The sequence below is a fragment of the Oncorhynchus masou genome, chromosome 28, assembly GCF_036934945.1.
Source record: "Oncorhynchus masou masou isolate Uvic2021 chromosome 28, UVic_Omas_1.1, whole genome shotgun sequence".
NCBI classification, from domain to species: Eukaryota; Metazoa; Chordata; class Actinopteri; order Salmoniformes; family Salmonidae; genus Oncorhynchus; species Oncorhynchus masou.
This window is the reverse complement of record NC_088239.1, coordinates 65,991,037-66,010,323: the sequence shown is the minus strand read 5'-3', so window position 1 is coordinate 66,010,323 and position 19,287 is coordinate 65,991,037. Positions and strand designations below refer to the sequence as shown.

The window sequence follows — 19,287 nt, the reverse complement described above, 5'->3', positions numbered from 1 at the left end:
AATGGTCTTTAATTTAATTATTATAGCGGCAGCGAACAGCTTTCATTAAATTATTATAGCGGCAGCGAATGGCCTTTAATTGAATTATTATAGCGGCAGCGAACAGCCTTTCATTAAATTATTATAGCGGCAGCGAATGGCCTTTAATTGAATTATTATAGCGGCAGCGAACAGCCTTTCATTAAATTACTATAGTGGTAGCGAACGGCCTTTCATTAAATTACTATAGCGGTAGCGAACGGCCTTTCATTAAATTACTATAGCGGCAGCGAACAGCCTTTCATTAAATTACTATAGCGGCAGCGAACAGCCTTTCATTAAATTACTATAGCGGCAGCGAACAGCCTTTCATTACATTATTATAGCGGCAGCGAACAGCCTTTCATTAAATTACTATAGCGGCAGCGAACAGCCTTTCATTACATTATTATAGCGGCAGCGAACAGCCTTTCATTAAATTACTGTAGCGGCAGTGAACAGCCTATCATTAAATTACTATAGCGGTAGCGAACAGCCTTTCATTAAATTACTATAGCGGCAGCGAACGGCCTTTCATTAAATTATTATAGCGGCAGCGAATGGTCTTTATTTTAATTATTATAGCGGCAGCGAACAGCCTTTCATTAAATTATTATAGCGGCAGCGAACAGCCTATCATTAAATTAGTATAGCGACAGCGAATGGCCTTTAATTGAATTATTATAGCGGCAGCAAACGGCCTTTCATTAAATTACTATAGCGGCAGCGAACGGCCTTTCATTAAATTACTATAGCGGCAGCGAACGGCCTTTCATTAAATTACTATAGCGGCAGCAAACAGCCTTTCATTAAATTACTATAGCGGCAGCGAACAGCCTTTCATTAAATTACTATAGCGGCAGCAAACGGCCTTTCATTAAATTACTATAGCGGCAGCGAACGGCCGTTCATTAAATTACTATAGCGGTAGCGAACGGCCTTTCATTAAATTACTATAGCGGTAGCGAACGGCCTTTCATTAAATTACTATAGCGGCAGCGAACAGCCTTTCATTAAATTATTATAGCGGCAGCGAATGGACTTTAATTGAATTATTATAGCGGCAGCGAACAGCCTTTCATTAAATTATTATAGCGGCAGCGAATGGCCTTTAATTGAATTATTATAGCGGCAGCGAACAGCCTTTCATTAAATTATTATAGGGGCAGCGAATGGCCTTTAATTGAATTATTATAGCGGCAGCGAACAGCCTTTCATTAAATTACTATAGCAGCAGCGAACAGCCTTTCATTAAATTACTATAGCGGCAGCGAACAGCGGTAGCGAACAGCGGCAGCGAACGGCCTTTCATTAAATTACTATAGCGGCAGCGAACAGCCTTTCATTAAATTATTATAGCGGCAGCGAATGGCCTTTAATTGAATTATTATAGCGGCAGCGAACGGCCTTTCATTAAATTACTATAGCGGCAGCGAACGGCCTTTCATTAAATTACTATAGCGGCAGCGAACGGCCTTTCATTAAATTACTATAGCGGCAGCGAACGGCCTTTCATTAAATTACTATAGCGGCAGCGAACGGCCTTTCATTAAATTACTATAGCGGCAGCGAACGGCCTTTCATTAAATTATTATAGCGGCAGCGAATGGCCTTTAATTGAATTATTATAGCGGCAGCGAACAGCCTTTCATTAAATTATTATAGCGGCAGCGAATGGCCTTTAATTGAATTATTATAGCGGCAGCGAACAGCCTTTCATTAAATTACTATAGTGGTAGCGAACGGCCTTTCATTAAATTACTATAGCGGTAGCGAACGGCCTTTCATTAAATTACTATAGCGGCAGCGAACAGCCTTTCATTAAATTACTATAGCGGCAGCGAACAGCCTTTCATTAAATTACTATAGCGGCAGCGAACAGCCTTTCATTACATTATTATAGCGGCAGCGAACAGCCTTTCATTAAATTACTATAGCGGCAGCGAACAGCCTTTCATTACATTATTATAGCGGCAGCGAACAGCCTTTCATTAAATTACTGTAGCGGCAGTGAACAGCCTATCATTAAATTACTATAGCGGTAGCGAACAGCCTTTCATTAAATTACTATAGCGGCAGCGAACGGCCTTTCATTAAATTATTATAGCGGCAGCGAATGGTCTTTATTTTAATTATTATAGCGGCAGCGAACAGCCTTTCATTAAATTATTATAGCGGCAGCGAATGGCCTTTCATTAAATTATTATAGTGGCAGCGAATGGCCTTCAATTGAATTATTACAGCGGCAGCAAACAGCCTTTCATTAAATTATTATAGCGGCAGCGAATGGCCTTTAATTGAATTATCATAGCGGCAGCGAACAGCCTATCATTAAATTAGTATAGCGGCAGCGAACAGCCTATCATTAAATTAGTATAGCGACAGCGAATGGCCTTTAATTGAATTATTATAGCGGCAGCAAACGGCCTTTCATTAAATTACTATAGCGGCAGCGAACGGCCTTTCATTAAATTACTATAGCGGCAGCGAACGGCCTTTCATTAAATTACTATAGCGGCAGCGAACAGCCTTTCATTAAATTACTATAGCGGCAGCGAACGGCCTTTCATTAAATTACTATAGCGGCAGCGAACAGCCTTTCATTAAATTACTATAGCGGCAGCAAACGGCCTTTCATTAAATTACTATAGCGGCAGCAAACGGCCTTTCATTAAATTACTATAGCGGCAGCAAACAGCCTTTCATTAAATTACTATAGCGGCAGCGAACAGCCTTTCATTAAATTACTATAGCGGCAGCAAACGGCCTTTCATTAAATTACTATAGCGGCAGCAAACGGCCTTTCATTAAATTACTATAGCGGCAGCAAACAGCCTTTCATTAAATTACTATAGCGGCAGCGAACAGCCTTTCATTAAATTACTATAGCGGCAGCAAACGGCCTTTCATTAAATTACTATAGCGGCAGCGAACGGCCGTTCATTAAATTACTATAGCGGTAGCGAACGGCCTTTCATTAAATTATTATAGCGGCAGCGAACAGCCTTTCATTAAATTATTATAGCGGCAGCGAATGGCCTTTAATTGAATTATTATAGCGGCAGCGAACAGCCTTTCATTAAATTATTATAGCGGCAGCGAATGGCCTTTAATTGAATTATTATAGCGGCAGCGAACAGCCTTTCATTAAATTATTATAGCGGCAGCGAACGGCCTTTAATTGAATTATTATAGCGGCAGCGAACAGCCTTTCATTAAATTATTATAGCGGCAGCGAATGGCCTTTAATTGAATTATTATAGCGGCAGCGAACAGCCTTTCATTAAATTACTATAGTGGTAGCGAACGGCCTTTCATTAAATTACTATAGCGGTAGCGAACGGCCTTTCATTAAATTACTATAGCGGCAGCAAACGGCCTTTCATTAAATTACTATAGCAGCAGCGAACAGCCTTTCATTAAATTACTATAGTGGTAGCGAACGGCCTTTCATTAAATTACTATAGCGGTAGCGAACGGCCTTTCATTAAATTACTATAGCGGCAGCGAACGGCCTTTCATTAAATTATTATAGCGGCAGCGAATGGCCTTTCATTGAATTACTATAGCGGCAGCGAACAGCCTTTCATTAAATTATTATAGTGGCAGCGAATGACCTTTAATTGAATTATTACAGCGGCAGCAAACAGCCTTTCATTAAATTATTATAGCGGCAGCGAATGGCCTTTAATTGAATTATTATAGCGGCAGCGAACAGCCTATCATTAAATTAGTATAGCGGCAGCGAACAGCCTATCATTAAATTAGTATAGCGACAGCGAATGGCCTTTAATTGAATTATTATAGCGGCAGCAAACGGCCTTTCATTAAATTACTATAGCGGCAGCGAACGGCCTTTCATTAAATTACTATAGCGGCAGCGAACGGCCTTTCATTAAATTACTATAGCGGCAGCGAACAGCCTTTCATTAAATTACTATAGCGGCAGCGAACGGCCTTTCATTAAATTACTATAGCGGCAGCGAACAGCCTTACATTAAATTACTATAGCGGCAGCAAACGGCCTTTCATTAAATTACTATAGCGGCAGCAAACAGCCTTTCATTAAATTACTATAGCGGCAGCAAACAGCCTTTCATTAAATTACTATAGCGGCAGCGAACAGCCTTTCATTAAATTACTATAGCGGCAGCGAACGGCCGTTCATTAAATTACTATAGCGGTAGCGAACGGCCTTTCATTAAATTATTATAGCGGCAGCGAACAGCCTTTCATTAAATTATTATAGCGGCAGCGAATGGCCTTTAATTGAATTATTATAGCGGCAGCGAACAGCCTTTCATTAAATTACTATAGCGGCAGCGAACAGCCTTTCATTAAATTATTATAGCGGCAGCGAATGGCCTTTAATTGAATTATTATAGCGGCAGCGAACAGCCTTTCATTAAATTACTATAGCGGCAGCGAACGGCCTTTCATTAAATTACTATAGCGGCAGCGAACAGCCTTTCATTAAATTATTTTAGCGGCAGCGAATGGCCTTTAATTGAATTATTATAGCAGCAGCGAACAGCCTATCATTAAATTAGTATAGCGGCAGCGAACGGCCTATCATTAAATTAGTATAGCGACAGCGAATGGCCTTTAATTGAATTATTATAGAGGCAGCGAACAGCCTTTCATTAAATTACTATAGCGGCAGCGAACAGCCTTTCATTAAATTACTATAGCGGCAGCAAACGGCCTTTCATTAAATTACTATAGCGGCAGCAAACGGCCTTTCATTAAATTACTATAGCGGCAGCAAACGGCCTTTCATTAAATTACTATAGCGGCAGCAAACGGCCTTTCATTAAATTACTATAGCGGCAGCAAACAGCCTTTCATTAAATTACTATAGCGGCAGCGAACAGCCTTTCATTAAATTACTATAGCGGCAGCAAACGGCCTTTCATTAAATTACTATAGCGGCAGCGAACGGCCGTTCATTAAATTACTATAGCGGTAGCGAACGGCCTTTCATTAAATTACTATAGTGGTAGCGAACGGCCTTTCATTAAATTACTATAGCGGCAGCGAACAGCCTTTCATTAAATTATTATAGCGGCAGCGAATGGACTTTAATTGAATTATTATAGCGGCAGCGAACAGCCTTTCATTAAATTATTATAGCGGCAGCGAATGGCCTTTAATTGAATTATTATAGCGGCAGCGAACAGCCTTTCATTAAATTATTATAGGGGCAGCGAATGGCCTTTAATTGAATTATTATAGCGGCAGCGAACAGCCTTTCATTAAATTACTATAGCAGCAGCGAACAGCCTTTCATTAAATTACTATAGCGGCAGCGAACAGCGGTAGCGAACAGCGGCAGCGAACGGCCTTTCATTAAATTACTATAGCGGCAGCGAACAGCCTTTCATTAAATTATTATAGCGGCAGCGAATGGCCTTTAATTGAATTATTATAGCGGCAGCGAACGGCCTTTCATTAAATTACTATAGCGGCAGCGAACGGCCTTTCATTAAATTACTATAGCGGCAGCGAACGGCCTTTCATTAAATTACTATAGCGGCAGCGAACGGCCTTTCATTAAATTACTATAGCGGCAGCGAACGGCCTTTCATTAAATTACTATAGCGGCAGCGAACGGCCTTTCATTAAATTACTATAGCGGCAGCGAACAGCCTTGTAATATCAGTGTTAATAATCACAAAATTGACTTGCAAACAACTGGTTGTCATATTCGTGTGGCTGTTGTTGTCAACTAGAAAAAGGTCATGCTATCATTTGTCTTTTTTTTCCACTTCATTAGCCAAAATGACAGTGCTGAAGTAGGCACGACTTTTCACTGTGAAAGAGGCTGCATTTATGTTGGTTGGTGATAAGGATTCGAACACATACTTGCACAATGAAAAGCGGTGATGTCAAGGTGAGTGAAATATGTAAACAGTAGATATATGCTTGGTGTTGTCAATGTTTGCTGTGAAACTTTGGGTCAGATTAGCACGTCCTGTCATGATCACTTAGTTGGTACAGGCAAGCACATCAGCGGTGGAGCTCAAATGATTGCTCTCGGTCTCATGAAAATAGTTGCAGTGTTAAGCTGTATTTTGTCTTGTTTCTACTGATGTAATTAAAAGATGGAAACGGCCCAAGATGCTTGCTATAGCTTGCTAGCTAGCTAGTCTGTTAGGCAAGTTGTGTGTAGCGGTAAATTTGGGCTGCGCTCATGAATCGTCAACCTCAGCTGTCACTTTCACTAGCTGTCCATACAGACATCCAGCGAACTAGCCACCAAAATGAGTAGAGTAATTTGTGTTTGTCTGCTTAGGTTATGGTTTGTCAGGTTTGCTAGGTGCAGATATTCATAGGCTATACATTGCATTGTTTTCCTATTATTTGACAGCTTAGCTGTTGTGTTAAGGTAGATGCCTATGCAGTGGAGCTCATATGATATTGAGTTGGATATTTAATTACATAGCCAGCTAACAAGGTGCTTGTTTTGTCCTGTTTCTACCGATGCAATTAAATGTGGAAACTGTCCCATCTTCGTAACTAATCAGCTAACATTGGCGAAATCTCTAGTTGAGAGTTGAAAGAGAGAGCGGGAGAGGGCGGGATAGTGTGGAATGGGAGGCATGTAACTGTATCACACAATTTATTATGGGAAACCCTAAGAGGTGATAAATAGGAAGAGTCTAAGGTTGAGAGAAAGAAAGAGACCGTGTGAGAGGGAGAGAGAGATTATGTTCCTGACTACAATGGTATCCTATTTGTTGCTCTTCTCCTCTCCCTCTGTTACTCTGTTCCTCTAGGTCAGGGAAAGTGAGGGAAGTGATTTACATTTAACATTTAACAGTGATGTGGAGAATCAGGGCTTAGCAGCAAAAGGCAGGGAGGAAAAGGAGTTAGAGATGACTGGAGTGATAGAGATGTGGAGCGAGGCATGGGGAATGGAGCAAGAGGAGAGTAGAGGGAGAGAGGAAGAGGAGAGTGAAAAGGATCAGGAAGGGGAACAGGGAGAGGAGGAGGGAGACAGAGAGGAGGGGGGAGTGGAGGAAGCAGAGGGAGAGGATAAAGCAGAGGGAGAGGAAGACGCAGAGGGAGGAGAAGAGGGATAGCACACCCAAGAGGGAAGCCTATGTTTCCATGGGGAATGTCTGCCCAAAGTCTTACCATTCACCCTTGTGCCAGACAGCCTGAGACGAAGGTGACAGTAGCAGGGGTTTTGGAGTTGTCTTTAACCTCTCTGGGTAGGGGGCAGTATTTAGAATTTTGGATGAATGAGGTGCCCAATGTAAACTGCCTGTTACTTCGGCCCAGAAGCTAGGATATGCATATGCATGGTAGTATTGAATAGAAAACACTCTAAAGTTGCCAAAACTGTTCAAATAAATGTCTGTGAGTATAACAGAACTGATTTGGCAGGCGAAAACCTGAGGAAAATCCATCCAGGAAGTGGGATATTTTTGATGTGGGAAATTTTCAATTGAATGCCTATACAGTATTGAATGCCTATATAGTATGTATTGGGATAGGACCAAGATTTCAATTCCTATGGCTTCCACTAGATGTCAACAGTCTTAAGACATTGTTTCATGCTTGTATTCTGAAAAATGAGAAAGAACGAGACCACTTTCTAAGTGGACTGTAGAATGAACCAGAGCTGTTTTGCGTGACCGATTGCGTGCCGTTCGTTGTTTTTCCTTTTCTATCGAAGACGCTATTGTCCAGTTAAAATATGATCAATTATTTAGACAAGAGACAACCTGAGGCTAAATTATAAAGATAATTTGGCATGTTTCTACGAACTTTACAGGTACAATTAGGGTGTATTCGTCTGCATGTCATGACCACCTTTGAGCCAGTGGATTACTGAACAAAACGCGCCAACAAAACTGAGTTTTTGGGACATAAAGAGGGACTTTATCGAACAAAACAAACATTTATTGTTTACCTGGGACTCTTGTGACTGCAACCGTATGAAGATCATCAAAGGTAAGTGATTAATCTTATCGCTATTTCTGACTTTTGTAATTCCTTTACTTGGTTGTAAAATGTTTATATGCTTTTGTAAGCGGGGCGCTGTCCTCAGATAATCGCATGGTATGCTTTCGCCGTAAAGCCCTTTTGAAATCTGACACAGTGGCTGGATTAACAAGAAGTTAATCTTTAAACCGATGTATAACAATTGTATTTTTATAAATGTTTAATTTGACTATTTCTGTATTTTGAATTTGGCGCTCTGCAATTTCATCAGATGTTGGCCAGCTAACGTCCCACCTATCCATAAGAAGTTTTAAAAGTGGTTGGAACTTATATCTGTTCAAGAGCTTGTAATGGATTACAACAAGAAAATGGGCGGGGTTGACCATCTTGACCAACTGAGGAGCTATTACAATGTTGGACGCATAGGCAGAAAATTGTGGAAATATGTGTTTTGGGGGTGCTCAACATTGCCATCATTTGTGGGGGACCCTGCAAAGGCCCCTTCCCAGAAACCGCAGGTGCTGGTCCATAAAGGCATTCAGAAACCACTGTTAATTACAACCACATCTACCGGATATTGGAGGTTACTGATGTAACCCCGGTTCAATTAGCCAAGCAAAATGTTTATGTTTTCTGAGTTTCTCTCGCGACCGCATTTTCAAATCAGGCGAGCCCATTTTAAAATCAGGCGACCCCACATTGGGTCTTAGGGCTGACCCCATTTAGTCAACTGGTCGACCAATATTTTTTTAGTCGAGCAGTCACAAATATATGTTAATTTTTTTAGAGCACGAGACACCTGTCAGATTCACACCTGTCTGGTCTGAGTAGACTAATCCATTGTGGAGGCCGCGGGATGGCACACCAGTATCACATTTACCGTTAAATCCCATAATTCTTTATCTAAATTGTTTGTTTCGTTAAGGTAATTTCTGTTAATGCATTCAATATATTATTATTATTACAGTATTTTACCGTTCTCATTGTCGGAGTGGACACGTTGTTTGCGGACCACACAACCTAGACTACATTTCTGAGGAACACGTTTTGGTGTATTTCATTCCATTTAAAAGTTGCCAATTTATGAATTGTCTTTTGTTTGAAGCGCTCCTGTCAATGTTGATTAAGGGTGCGCCCCCGGTTACGCATAGAAGTAGGCCTAGGCAACCGGCACAAAAATATAGGCCTATAAATGTTCCCACATGGGGATCTGATAGTATTTCTGATTGTCTTAACTCACCACCACTGTGGAGCTTCTCAAATTAATTTCTTATTCACCTCAAACAGCAAGTAAACGAAGTCTGTTTTTACATCCATTGAGAATGACAATAGTTCCTCAACGTAGCCTATTTGAAAAAGATTTCCAGTTCTCTTTTGATAACCACTTGTGTGAAAGGAGGAAAAAAATGTAATGCTCTGATCCGGTGGAAACGTCATAAAATTGGCCTACCTGATTACTTCTTATCCCTTGCGCAAATATCCTACAGCTGTGTCTGTCAGGAGCTCACTGGCACAGGAAACTCTGAAGGCCAAGAATATTTTCTACAATGTTGCAAGTTTGCTAGTGCCAGCTTCAGGCCAGACCAAGTTGATAGTCGATACAATTCTTCAAGTTTCTTGCAGACAGCCAATGAGTAGACAATGTGATTTATAGGATATTTATTTTTAAAATCAGAATATTTTCAACCTGCAGGCTGCAATGTTTTTATTTGTTGGCTTTATGTAGATTATTTTTTACATAGTCCATTACATAGGCCATTACAATTTGTATTAAACATATGATAATGATTGAGGTACAAAGACTTTATTATAAATTGAATAAAACAATTCCACGAAAATGTGCATATGAAAATCATAACTGGCACGGAAATCCGTAAAAATGGTAAGATTGAGTGCCAGTTCAAATAGAAAAGGTTGCCGACCCCTGGTGTAGCTTATTACCGGCAACTTCAGGAGGATAACGGCAGAATCTGCAAAGGCCAGCAGCAGCTGGAGGAGGGGGATCAGGAACAGGTTTTTTTTATTCTGGCTAGGTTACCTTGATCTCTGGCTCCCTTCAGTAATTTGCGTGTCTAATTATTTACATCACAGTGTGCTTAAGGCATCAGACAAACTCAGTAGCCTAGATATAGTTGATTTTATTAAAACACATAGGGTTTGTCTATATATGGAAAAATACATCTTTTAACATTTAAAATGGTCACTCTTGGTCGACCAAGATAAAAAAAAAATGTTGGGGCCAGTCCTTTATTGATTGAATAATCTCCTAACTTTCTTTGCCACACAGAGGCTCTATGACTGTAGGGCCCCTTTGATGACTTGTGATTGGGCGACAACAACAAGCTAAGCGCCACTCTCATGAAAAGCATACTGTACTGTCTTTGTCCGCAGCATACCATTTCTTCTCTCTATTACAATCAGCTGTGAAGGGCTGCTTGAATACAGAGGGGAGACGATGTTGTGCTGTTGTTTCTTTGCATTTCCGCCTTGCTCCGGTGCTAGGAATACTGTCAGCATAAATGTGTCAACATGTTTGAGGTGTTGGGAGCTGCATAGGCCATTATTGTTGAGCAGTGGCAACATACTGTCAACATTTTATCCACAACTCTCTGTCCATCGCCATTGTGATCTACTCTGAAGCCAAAATGTTCACAAACTGGAGATTTAAACTATGGAGGATCCTCCAATTCTGGCTTAAAATTCTCGCCATCGTACCCCACTGGGCACAGACGTCAATTCAACGTCTATTCCACGTTGGAAATGACGTCAAAACAACATTGATTCAACCAATGTGTGCCCAGTGGGACAGTTCCCGGCTGCAACTCAAAAGGAGAGTTTGAAATGCAGCAGTTAAGATCCAAATTTTTATTACAACGTGCATATAGGCTCTAGTTGTTTTAACAGAATAGCCTAATAGCTCAGATTTACTCAAGAGTCAATGGCATACAACGCAGCATACCATAGGCATAGCGTTTACATTTTTTAAATATGTATTCATTTGGGTTCACAGTGTAGACCGAAAGGAGGTCCCTGTACCAAACGGTTTGGTACCAATATGTGTAATGTTCCAGAACATCAAACAAATCTACATTTTAAACCCTTCACCTGAGTTATATAATGAAAGTCAACAGTGTTTTTTTGCTTCAATAGTGTGATCAGGGGCTTGAAACTAAAGTTTTCCTTCACAGAAAATACATTAGTGCAACACATTTGGCAGAAAATACTGTAGCTTAAGTGCAATGCTATTTGGCTAGCAGCCACACAAGCAAATCAGCTTACAATGAAAAAGCAAGGTATTTTGGCCAGAAACTATGCAAGGCCATCAAATTTGCAATGTTTATCATAGAAGGAAAGTGGGCAGAAACTATGCAAGGCCATCATATTTGTAACGTTGATCATAGAAAGAAAGTGGACGGGATATTTCCTAATGTTTTGTTTGAAGTTAATCTTGCATTTTACCAGACAAAAGTAGGCTACACTGAGAAAAGCACCACAGAAAAGTAGCTACACATCAGTCAGAGCACTGTGTGCTGATAGAATGCCCGTATGTGAATTCTCATCTCGAGTGAAGAAGTGCAAATAAAGCACAAAATTAGCAGAAAGTACAATAAAAAGCATTTTAGATCTGCAGTTACAAAACACAAGATATTTCTAATGCATATTATCTTTTCTGTTAATATGACCCCTGGTGGTGCATTCTTTTAGGTCACGAACCACTTTCTTGAGTTCTCTTTGATTACTTTTGACTATTTTGAGGAAGTGTACACTGGCTACAGCATCTCAAGATCTCAAGACATTCAGTACTATTGCAGCTTTTTTCTTGCTTTAAAGGGAGTACGCGAGCACACTCGTTCCGTTCCCTACCCAAGTTTGGATAGGCGCCAGCCGAAACCAAAACATGCAGAAGGCTGCGTTTACACAGGCAGCCCAATTCTGATCTTTTACCCAATTACTGGCAAAAGAGCTGATCTGAATGGTCAAAAGAGGGGAGGGGGGGAAATCGGCATGGCCGATTAATTAGGGTCGATTTCAAGTTTTCATAACAATCGGTCATCAGCGTTTTTTGGACGCTGATTATTGCTGATTACATTGCATTCCACGTGGAAACTGCGTGACAGGCTGACCACCTGTTACGCGAGTGCAGCAAGGAGCCACGGTAAGTTGCTAGCTAGCATTAAACTTATCTTATAAAAAACAATCAATCTTCACTACTAGTTAACTACACATGGTTGATGAAAGTACTAGGTTAACTTCACTAGGGTAGGGGGCAGCATTCGGAATTTTGAATGAAAAGCATGCCCAAATTAAACTGTCTACTACTCAGTCCCAGAAGATAGGATATGTATATAATTAGTAGATTTGTATATAAAACACTCTAAAGTTTCCAAAACTGTTAAAATAATGTCTGTGAGTATATCAGAACTGATATGGCAGGCAAAAACCAGAGGAAAATCCAACCAGGAAGTACTATTATTTTGAAAGCCTGTTTTTCCATTGAAAGCCTATCCACCATACAAAGACTTAGGATCCAGTTCACGAGCTCTGTGGCTTCCTCTACATGTGACCAGTCTTTAGGCATTGTTTCAGGCTTTTATTCTAAAAAATGAGGGAGATACAGCACTTTTAATCAGTGACCAATGGAAATTTCCATTCATCAGCCATGCGCCCTGATCGTGAACTCGCCTTTCTTGTTTCGCCTTTCCTATTGACGAAGCTTTTGTCCGGTTGAAATATTATTGATCATTTATGACAAAAACAACCGGAGGATGGATTTTAAACATCATTTGGCATGTTTCTACTAACTTTTATTGTACTTTTTAAAAACGTTTCATCCTGGAATTAGTGCCTTCTGCATTCGGATTACTGGACAAAACGTGCAAACAAAAAGGAGGTATTTGCTCATAAAGATTGACATTGTCGAACAAAACAAACATTTATTGTCTAACATGGAGACGTGGGAGTGCCACCAGATGAAGATCATCAAAGGTATGTGATTAATTTTAATGCTATTTCTGACTTTTGTGACACTCCTTGGTTGGAAAATGGCTGTATGCGTTTCTATGGCTAGCTAACATAATCACAAAGTGTGCTTTCGCCGTAAAGCGTTTTTGAAATCTGACACAGCGGTTGCAATAAGGAGAAGTTTAGCTATATTTCCATGAAAACACTTGAATAGTTTATCAATGTTTATGATGAGTATTTCTGTCATTTTATGTGGCTCTCTGCACTTTCACCAGATGTTTGTTTGAGACAATGCATTTCTGACCACAACGCACCAATGTAAACTAGGATTTTTTTAATATAAATATGAACTTCACCAAATAAAACATACATGTATTGTGTAACATGAAGTCCTATGAGTGTCATCTGATGAAGATCATCAAAGGTTAGTGATTCATTTTATCTATATTTCTGCTTTTTGTGAATCCTCTCTTTGGCTGGAAAAATGGCTGTGTTATTCTGTGAATAGGCACTCACCTAACATAATAGTTTGGTGTGCTTTCGTCGTAAAGCCGTTTTGAAATTGGACACTGTGGCTGGATTTACAACAAGTGTATCTTTAAAATGGTGTAAAATACATGTATGTTTGAGGAAATGTATTTATGGGATTTTTGTTGTTTTGAATATGGTGCCCTGCTGTTTCACTGGCTGTTGACGAGGTGGGACGCTACCCACGTACCCTAGAGAGGTTAACTAGCATGTCCTGCATTGCATATAATCAATGCGGTGCCTGTACATTTTTTATCGAATCACAGCCTACTTCGCCAAATGGGGGAGGATTTAACAAAAGCGCATTTGCGAAAAAAGCACAAATGTTGCACGAATGTACCTAACCATTAACATCAATGCCTTTCTAAAAATCAATACACAGAAGTATATTTTTTTAAACCTGCATATTTAGTTAAAATAAATTCATGTTAGCAGACAATATTAACTAGGGAAATTGTGTCACTTCTTTTGCGTTCATTGCACGCAGAGTCAGGGAATATGCAACAGTTTGGGCCACCTGGCTCGTTGCAAAGTAATTTGCCAATATTTTACAGAATTATGACATAACATTGAAGGTTGTGCAATGTAACTGTAATATTTAGACTTAGACTTTTCGATAAAATACGAAACGGTTCCGTATTTCACTGAAAGAATAAACGTTTTGTTTTTGAAATGATAGTTCTGAATTTGACCATATTAATGGCTCGAATTTCTGTGTTAATTATTTTAAAATTAAATCTACGATTTGATAGAGCTGTCTGACTGAGCGGCAGCAGGCTCGTAAGCATTCATGCAAACTTTACTGCGTTTTCCAGCAGCGCTTAGCAATGCTTGCTCACAGCACTGTTTATGACTTCAAGCCTATCAAGTCCTGAGATTAGGCTGGCAATACTAAAGTGCCTATTAGAACATCCAATAGTCAAAGGTATATGAAATACAAATGATATAGAGAGAAATAGTTGACGCGTCATAATTGCTATAATAACTACAACCTAAAACTTCTTAACTGGGAATATTGAACCACCAGCTTTCACATGTTCTCATGTTCTGAGCAAGGAACTTAAAAGTTAGCTTTTTTACATGGCACATATTGCACTTTTACTTTCTTCTCCAACACTGTGTTTATTTGCATTATTTAAACCAAATTGAGCATGTTTCCTTATTTATTTGAGATTAAATTGATTTTATTTATGTATTATATTATATAAGTAAAAGTGTTATATAATATAAGTAAAAGTGTTATATAATATAAAAGTGTTCATTGTTCATTCAGTATTGTAGTAATTGTCATTATGTCACGCCCTGATCGTAGTGAGCGTTTTATGTGTCTATTTTGGTTTGGTCAGGGTGTGATTTGGGTGGGCAGTCTATGTTCTATGTTCTATGAATTTCTATTTATATGTGTTTGGCCGGGTGTGGTTCTCAATCAGAGGCAGCTGTCTATCATTGTCTCTGATTGAGAACCATACTTAGGTACCCTTTTCCCCCACCTGTTTTGTGGGAAGTTAACTTTGTCTTTGTTCAGGGCACATAGCCCAAAGCTTCACGGTTTGGTTTTTGGTCTTCGTTTTGTCAGCGGCATTTTTTAATAGAGAGAAAATGTACGCTTACCATGCTGCACCTTGGTCCAGTCCTTCAGCCAGCCGTGACACATTATTACAAATATATATTTCTTTAAATTAATCGGTATCAACTTTTTTTGGTCCTCCAATAATTGATATCAGTATTGAAAAATCCTAATCGGTCGACCTCTAATGTGAAGTCACTTTCAGGCACCTCCACACACACTAGATGAGGCATTACCCTAGTTGTTTTATGAGCTTCATTTACCTACAATATGAAAACAGTGTTCTGTCTCTCTCTCAGTCCAGACATGAGGAAGTAACACCTTATGGAGTCACACCAGGTCATCATTGCAATAGGGAATACACGATCTTTCCAGTAATAACCTAATAACATCCATTGCCATCAACATCCTGCCATCATTCTTACCCAAGTGTTTCCATAAAAACAAAGGACACAGTACAAATCAGTCCACGTTCAGCCAAATGTTTATACATTTGTCATAACATAATTAACATTAGCCTACCCAATAACAATCTAGTCCTCATAATGAGTGAAACACCCTTCTGTAACGCCAAGCAATAGCCTGATTGTGAGTAACAACTGAGTCTTATTTGCACCGGTTAGTCATGCCCTGTCCTAGCCTGATCAGATGTTCTGTGGTCTCTGACTCAAAACACACACACTATGACAGAGAGATTGTGAAGACAGACATATGGGGATGGAGAGATAAAGAGAGAAGCAGGAGCGGATAGTTTTTATATAAAGCGTGCCCTAGCACTTACAATAACGATGATGATTATAACAGGGTGATAGTAGGAGCTGCCCTAAAGGAGGAGCTTTGGTCTTTGTTACGAGCACTGGTCTTTGTTACTAGAATGTTGATTGTCCTTTCTTGTCATCATAGTAGCCATTCAAATGATAACATTCAAACTAAGTTTGCTGAACTGCATGACTCAAGTGTGGTGGACCCATACCCCATGATCCAACTATAACCATGGACTCCACTCCACCTAGCAAGCCAACTGGATTGTCAGGGCAGGATCATATTACAGGCCTGGGACTGTGGAGTTCAGAGCAACAGATGTTTATTTCACTTTTCATCATTATCCATTTCACTTGCTTTGGCAATGCATGTTCCCCATGCCAATAAAACCCTTTGAATTGAATTGAGAGAGAGAGGGGGAGAGACGACCATGTGGTTGGGTGACCCTGACATGCATTTTGGATCTCATCAGCCCATGGACACAGTGTGTGTGTGTATACAGTAATGCCAGCTTAACACAATTGTAAACACAGTAAAGAGTGTCAGGAATTTCTCCAGGCATTCTTCTTCATGTGAAACACTAACAACTCTTCATTGTGAGACCAGAATGATGATGATAATATGATGGCATGAAATCAATTCTCTTGTGTTATTCAAAATTTATGGCAACAATTTTCTAGTGTTAGTCATGCAGAACAGTTGAGGATTAATGTAGCTACACTTGTTATTTTTGTCTGGAGACTGGTTGTTCACAATGTTTAGCTATTCCCCAATAAAACATGGGTGCTGAGAGACAGGAGTGAAGTTTAATTTACCTCTTGGAGACGTTTCTTGGCCCTCTGGAGAGCATCCTCATAACCCTTCTGTCTCAGCTCACTCAAACTCTCATAGTACTCTTCTGAGTCATCACTCTCCGTAAAAAGCACCTGGGCAAGGATCTTCCAGCCACAGGTGTCTAGAGCATGGCCCAGGTACACCTGGAGTTGGTAACACAGGGCATCCGTTTCCCGTTGGGACACCTCCGGGGCCCCGAAAAGCACCGTCCACATGCCCACCGGCTCCTCAGGGAAGGGGGGCAGACAGGGCTCCAGGTCCGAGTTGACCGCGCAGAGTTGAACGTGGGCTGCCCGGACGTCCTGGAAGGAGAATAGCCCGGCCCAGCTGTAGCCCTCTCGGCTGCTGTCCGACTCCTCTCCGTCGCCATCATCCGGGGAGCGAGGCAAACTAGTGACAACCGCTGGTTCCAGGACCTCAATATCGGTCACCTTGCAGGACACGATGTCCCACGACCCCAGTGTTTTGATAACACTCTCGGCTGGCCTTGACGAGGAACCCACCGCCGCAGTTCTCTCTCGAATGGGGCTCTTTGTCGTTTTTATTTCTTTCGGGCTGACGTTACATCTAACTTTAACCAATGTGGAGATGTCATCTTTCCTTTTGGTAGGACTTTTTATTGGAGTTTTGTGTTTGTCTGCCTCGGGGGCTAGTTTGACGGTGACGGGGGATACGAGGTCGCATTCGACAGTTTCCAATAGCGAATCCCGAAACGCTGTCCGTTTCTGTACTGTTCTATTGTGGCAGGTTATGGCGAACTTTCCCTCGATCTCGTTCCAAGCAACGATGAAAATGAATTTGTGTCTTTCCTTTTCGTCGAAAACATTTGGTCGAACGGCCACCCAGTCCGACTCTACAGAATCCTCCATCATGAATGACATCTCATCCAGCCAGTAAAAACGGAGCTTGTGAGCTCACACACAAATACCCCTTTTTACAGTTCGCCGTTGAAGCTAAAAAGACTAGCTAGCTAGCTAGCTACGTTAACCAAAAATATGACAGAAAACAAGCCGTGGCTAGCTTTGTGTACAAGCTTTGAGTTGATTACCCTCTGAACGTTGCGCAGATTTTCCTCAAATCAGACATCAAGTAAAGGAAATATTTCGGTAAAAAGCTTGCCTACATCCATAAGAACAAAACAGACACGAAAAGCGTAAGAGTCGACTTATTATCGTAAATTGGCAGGCTAGTCATCTCTCCACCTGCCTCGCTCACCAGCCTGCTACATGCGCTGGATGGCTCCCTTTGTGCGACTACAGACAATGCACAGCCGCGGTTCCCATCGTCACGTGTGAGGATCTGTTTACAAGCCGTGAAACGTTTGAGAGCTGCTGTGCTGTCAAACCCGGGGGGATTTTCTGAACAAACCACCTTTCTGAAATGTTCGGAAATACTGTCTTTACTGTCTCTAGATTGTTAATAGTCCAAAGACAACCGGTGGATATTATCCACGAGATGTCCCTCTGTTCCATCCGACAAATTGTTGTTTTGATGTCGCATCTTTACCTCTTTCAAACGTTTTTCTTCCAACTGCGAAGTGTTGTGACGTAGTTCTGCACGAGGACCTAAACATCTGCACGCGGGACACGCAGTGGACGTGGTGACGCAGAAATTAACAACAAAACATGTCAAATGTAGCCTACAAATCCCTATTTATTTTAATCAAATTACTTTGAATATAAACCTTTATTCATGTGTTATAAATCGTGCATAACACAACTAGTACTTGACCTGGCAAGTAATCATTTGTGCTCATACAATTTTCACTCTGTCAATGTAGCATATAGGCCTGCATTGAACTAATACATAAAATAATAATAAAGGCACCATGACATAATAGCGTCATAGCAACAAGCATGGTGGTGACAATTTGTTAAATAATCTAATCAAAAGATACATATTTCATTGACTTCAGACCAATTGTTGCCAGTGACAGAATCAACTGAATGGTTAGGTTACTCTCATTTGATGTTTTGAGTACTCACCATTGAACATCTGTTTTGTTTATTTGGAAGGTGTTTAATTAAATGACAGACGTTTCCACTTTCCTTTTTTCTTTATTTTGTTCTTTATTTAACTAGGAAAGTCAGTTAAGAGCACATTCTTATTTACAATGACGGCCTGTCAAAAGGCAAAAGGCCTCCTGCAGGGACAGGGGCTGGGATTAAACATAAAAATATAGGACAAAACACACATCACGACAAGACAACACTACATAAAGACCTAAGACAACATAGCATGGAAGCAACACACAACAACACAGCATGGTAGCAACACCACATGACAACAAATGGTAGCAGCACAACATGGCAGCAGCACAGCATGGTAGCAAAACAAAACATGGTACAAACAAACTTTTGGCCATTAAGCTACAATATATTTTGTAAATCATGAATTGATTCGTTTTTACTTGCTGCTTTTGCCTTTGATACAGTCATTGTTTGTTAGGATGATACTGAAGCCTACTGGGGATGATAGTGGGCCAGATGGTCCAACACTGCCACCTACAGATGATAGTTTATTTCACAGTAGTATACTACAAGGTGATTTCCATTTTGTCCACTTGATGGCATACTTTGTCTCTAAAATGTATGCAGTTAAACTGCTCTCGTCTACTCTAAACCAAGCAGTCACACTATATGGCAGTTAGGTAGAGATAGCCT

General features: G+C 40.5%; 1 protein-coding gene across 1 annotated transcript in view; it reads right to left on the bottom strand.

Annotated features, from left to right (window-relative positions):
* LOC135518100 (junction-mediating and -regulatory protein-like) overlaps positions 1–18,183 on the bottom strand; it is a 61,580-nt gene extending 43,397 nt beyond the window's left edge. The window contains exon 1 of the mRNA XM_064942996.1: positions 16,606–18,183. Within this exon, the coding sequence (XP_064799068.1) occupies positions 16,606–17,505 (900 nt within the window). The 5' untranslated portion in view covers positions 17,506–18,183. The remainder of the gene's footprint in view (positions 1–16,605) is intronic.
* Between the last annotated feature and the right edge of the window lie 1,104 nt (positions 18,184–19,287).